General features: G+C 37.3%; 1 protein-coding gene across 1 annotated transcript; it reads right to left on the bottom strand.

The window, feature by feature from the left end:
* Nucleotides 1-322: 322 nt before the first annotated feature.
* Nucleotides 323-4,022, bottom strand: LOC149202753 (leucine-rich repeat protein 1-like). Its single transcript, XM_089400034.1, has 7 exons — nucleotides 3,782-4,022; nucleotides 3,450-3,582; nucleotides 3,301-3,372; nucleotides 1,428-1,571; nucleotides 1,254-1,325; nucleotides 1,066-1,137; nucleotides 323-677 (listed from the first exon to the last, which is right to left on the bottom strand). The coding sequence occupies exons 1-7, from the start codon at nucleotides 3,852-3,854 to the stop codon at nucleotides 605-607; spliced, it is 639 nt and encodes a 212-aa protein (XP_089256160.1). The 5' UTR covers nucleotides 3,855-4,022; the 3' UTR covers nucleotides 323-604.
* Nucleotides 4,023-4,871: the final 849 nt, after the last annotated feature.

Genomic DNA, 4,871 nt, shown 5'->3' on the forward strand with positions numbered 1-4,871 from the left:
CCCATATTTAGAAACCCTACTTGCCTTGTAAGGTTTTCATTTTGAAAACATCAACTCAGTTTTTACTATTCATAATTTTCATGTCATTATGGATTACAACATGGATTAGAGCCATGTGTTCGGCTTTTTATCACATATAACTTGTAACAGTTTTTGTCGGTACATGTGAATTGATTGCAGAGAGAGAAACGAAGTGCTTTATTGACCCCCTTGGGGTTTGAAAAATATTTTTCTTGGTTGCTAGGTAATGTATATATATTACAAAATCCCCACGTAAAATTGAAATTAGACTTCAAGTTTTGAACTTTATCCAGATGGAGGATTTAACAAAGTTAAAAAGAGTTTTAACAAAGATTGCGCATTTCAATATCCAAAACTGGAGCCGAATACATTTAGAGCAATACAAAGCTGTGAAAGTTTTCACCACATTGCAGTCTTGTCTTGTCTGATCCCCAAATGACATTGCAGTGTTGCCTGAACTACAAATGACATTTGATCTCCAAATGCTCTACAAAACGGAGAGCCTATATTACAAAATTCATTTTAATTATTTTATACAGCAAAGATAAGTTTGTGGCAGAAAGAAAGCCTGCATTCATATTTATCAGTTGCAGCCCAAATCATAGACCACCGACCCCATCAGCTCTGGCCCGTTAAGCCGTGGATTGTTCTCAAAACTGCCATCTCCAAACATTAGAGAGGTCAGGGTCTTAGAAAAATAGAATATGAGAGAAAAATAGGGCAACCAAGATTTGTGTAGCTATAGTTCCATTAATGCATTGGATTTTGTATTCCATTGGATTTTGTACTTAGCTTAAATCCATGAGTTAGCATACACTGCTCATGTATTAATGGAATTCTAGCTCCACAAATATTGATACCCAAAAAATGCTGCTGAAAATAAATATCCTGCCAATGGCAATTAAATGTGCAAAGACTGTATATGCCCACAGTTGGATTTTGTGCCAACAGTTAGATTTTGGCAGGCCAGTTTTCCAGGGTGCGCATATACAGCCCCCACTCATTGGCAGGCTGGCTATTTATTTGTTGCCAAAAAATACCCACCTCTTCTCAGTGAATTTGGAAAACGACCCAGAAGTGGGAATGGTACCACACAAATCGTTTTCTGACAGATCTCTGCAAATCCATATTTTGTTCACAATCAATAACCCATCATAAGAAACGACCAAGTTTTCCAATATACTGAATAATAAAATATATGGTCAAATGCAGAAAAATCTAGGGCAGCGCACATTATCTTAAGGCTGCTCAAATTCATAAGCTCTCGTGGAATTCGGCCGGTGAGTTTATTTCCATTCAAACGCCTGCATGTATTAAATAATCACGATCATGTTAAGAAACGCACTTATGCAGGCATTATATAATCCTAGATTTGTTTATTATAACTCCAAAGAAGGAAAACTTACAGAAATCTTAGGGAGTTGAGTTTTCCAAGTGAAGGAGGGATGTCTCCTGACAGATTATTGTGGTATAGATCAAGGCTAACAAGGCTCTTCAAATTACCAAGCTCCTTTGGGATCCGTCCAACCAAGTTGTTTTTGTACAGCTCCCTGTAGACACAGTAATTATAAATAATGGTCCACAGTCAGTCATGGTAATAATAAAATAGAACCCATCAATCACACCCTATCTTCTTCAATAATGCTTCTACATTCAGTCATGGTGATAACACAATAGACCCCATCAATCATATCATGCCTTCCTCTATTGCAACAAGAAGCGAGAATCGAACAGACTAAAATTTAAACGAATATTAAAACAAGCTAACCCTTAGCAAGCATCTCAAACTTCTATCTGGACCTCTGTTGAACATGGTGTTTGATAAAATTCACTTCTCATTCAAGACCTTGAAGTAAAGGCATATGGCAGACTTGGTAAACCCAACTAGGTTAAGGTACAGTAAGTACTCCTAACAGAGGTTCACTTCTCACTCAAGATCTAACTAACTAGGTAGCATCAAGTACCCCTAACATAGGTTCATCTGTATAAGATATATTACGCTTTAAGTGCAATCACAAGAGCTTGAAATCTTCTGAGATGGATTTATAATTAGTAAACACCTAAGATGGATTCACGATTTGTTAGGTACTTGTTTCTTCTCGATTATAGTCGACAGGTAGCTTCTTATTTATGCAACCTTAAATATCCTTCATGAAAATTAAAGAGACACTAACATCAAAGCCAAAACAAGAGGATGAGTCAGCCATAACCCTTCGTTCTCTGTAAACAGTTTACAGTTTCTCTTAACACCTGTAATGTGTTCTACCAATATATTGGTAGTTTTAATGGCATTTAATATGCAGTGAATGCTTAAAATTTTACATTACTTTACTCAACCTTTAGATCTTAATCGCATTCAATATTGCACTCAATGCTTCAAATTATCCAACCTTCACCTACTCAACCTTACTGATCTTAATATCATTCAATGGCCAGCGAATACTTCAACTCCAAGCTTCGTTTAATCAAACTTACTGACCTTGATGGCATTTAATGAGCAATGAATGATTCACAGCTAACCTTCCTTAATGGCATTTACTAAGCAGTGAACGTTTACTACCACACTGTTCAATGCATATTAAAGTTTAGAGAAGGTTATATTTCGCTTTCGCCCTAGTCAACGGTTTGAATCGAGGTTCTACTGTTCACAACAAAGTTCAGAGCGAATTTATTCTGCAAATTTATTGCTTGGGCCTGGTTCAATTGCACTACAAGTAGTAAATTGATCAATAGCCGAGTGACCATAGGGAGATGGAAGTGACTGGTCCTCTGAACTGTACAGAAACTAATAGTCCAGAAAATCAAAGGTGTGAAACAGCTACTGGGTGGGGACCTTACATGGATATCATAGGGTGCAAGTACATGTCACTGTGAAAGAACAATAGATTATGCACAAAAAAACAGTTTCCAAACCACTTGATTGGTGTCTACAGAGAGATCCAGTCAGATGTCTATTTCATGCTTTCACCCGCTGTCTCATGCAGAAAAAGCTGACCATTTCTTCAGCACTTTCAACAGAAGAAAAAATTAAAAAATAAACAAAATATACAAGAAAGCGTTATTTATCATAGCTAAATCCATTGCTTGCAGACACGGTTCAATCTCTTTACCATGATACACAGTTTCTCAAAACCCATATAATATCACAAACCTCAAACAAGTATAGAGAAGCATGGATAAAAAAAATGCCAAAAAACCAACCACTCCAATACAAATCCCAAACATTATATTACAGACATGGCTTTCATAGAGTATCAAAGTCTGTGTGCCAGAGCTTACAGATATTGGAGGTGTGTAAGCCTTCCCAGATCACGAACCAGATGTCCAGACAGTCTAGCATTTCCCAGGTCCCTAAAAAACAAATTCAGTTAGCTTGCTAATCCAAAAGAACTGTAATAAAATAGAGTTCTTGATTTCATTAAACTTACAGTCTAGTAACACGGTTATCTCTGTCACATGTAACGTGGAACCAAGTACAAGGATTCACCAAAGTCGGATCCCAGCTCTGCAGCACATTCCCTGGATCATGCAAGTTTCTTCTGAGAGCATAGAGAGCATCACCTGCAAGCACACTTATGAGCACTAATTTGTACAAATCCCAACACAAATTTATAAAAGGCCTAAACATTCATAGCAGTTATTTCAGGCTAAAGTCCTCCAAATTGTTAGAATTACATAACATAACTATGAAAACACATGCATGTTCAGACCATAACACTGAGAAAAAAACACAATAGGATGACTTGGGTTTGTTGGCCACCTTCAGAATTTGCAGCCACCTTTACAGCAAATATTGCTAACATTAACATGAATAGAACCCAAGAATCCTCCATGCTTTCTCCAGCTGGGCTTGTTCCACCAGAAAGGAATAACACCCACACAGTACGTTTCAAGGACTCAGAGCTATCAGCCAAGAATACCGCTCTACTTATGCACACAGCACAAAGAAGGTGAGGTTGGGTGTATTTATAGGCAATAACTGCAGTATACACGACACACCTCAACCTCTTTTTTCGTTCAAAATGCTAACTCATGCCTTTAACGGTTACAAACCATTAAATTCCAAATGCCCTAATCATCTAGACTGCCCGAATTTTCGAGTTTTTTGTTACAATTTTCCGACTGTCTCTGATTTGGGAGTTAATTAATTAATGGATTAAATATCGAAAAGCAAAGCATTGGCGACGTTAGTGGACGATATGTTGGGATTCCCACAGGTGGTATACTTTACGCGTTTTTCTTCTTTTGATAAAGTGTTAAACTATTATTTGTTGTCGACATTCGCCTCGACTGGTGTTATCCATGAATCGTGCGGTGTCTGGAATTTCAAAGGTCATTTCAAAGTTCCTATATTGATTTATGGGGTATGACCAAACCAAACCAAACCCTACTGTTAGCCTCCATGAAAGATAACTCCCTGCACTAATCAAAGTGACATGGGTCACCTCACATGCAGGATATGGACCCTTTCTTGGCAATTTGTAACCGTTGACTATGATCACCGTTGATAGTGAATCTCACAGTCATACATCGTCTGATGTGTCAACATCATATGATAGTGAATCTCATCGTTTGTTGTGTTTCCATCATAGGATGGTGAATCTAATCGTTTGTTTGGTGGATGTGTTGTGGATAACAATTGTCAAATAAAGATGGTGTCTGAACCATTCTCCATATTCAAAAAACTTTATTCGTTTTAAAGTTGACAAATCCAGGCCTAAATATATAATAACATTTATCTTTCCCTCCAATTTCATGCTGACAAGATTGCTTTTCTAAAGTGTTTGCATCATCGTTTGTCGTGTCTACATTATATGATACTGAATCTCGTCGTTTCTTTAGTCGATGTG

Source organism: Pinus tabuliformis, chromosome 2_1 (assembly GCF_031772625.1).
Source record: "Pinus tabuliformis cultivar Carrire ecotype Pingquan chromosome 2_1, CPIR1, whole genome shotgun sequence".
Taxonomy (NCBI): domain Eukaryota; kingdom Viridiplantae; phylum Streptophyta; class Pinopsida; order Pinales; family Pinaceae; genus Pinus; species Pinus tabuliformis.

What these genes read in the sequence shown, in the direction of transcription:
- LOC149202753 (XM_089400034.1), bottom strand. Translation starts at nt 3,854, where the DNA reads ATGGAGGATTCTTGGGTTCTATTCATGTTAATGTTAGCAATATTTGCT. An exon ending in GGTGGCTGCAAATTCTGAAG is followed by an intron (nt 3,583 to 3,781) that starts GTGGCCAACAAA and finishes GTGTGCTTGCAG; the next exon opens with GTGATGCTCTCTATGCTCTC. An exon ending in CTCAACTCCCTAAGATTTCT is followed by an intron (nt 1,326 to 1,427) that starts GTAAGTTTTCCT and finishes TAATACATGCAG; the next exon opens with GCGTTTGAATGGAAATAAAC.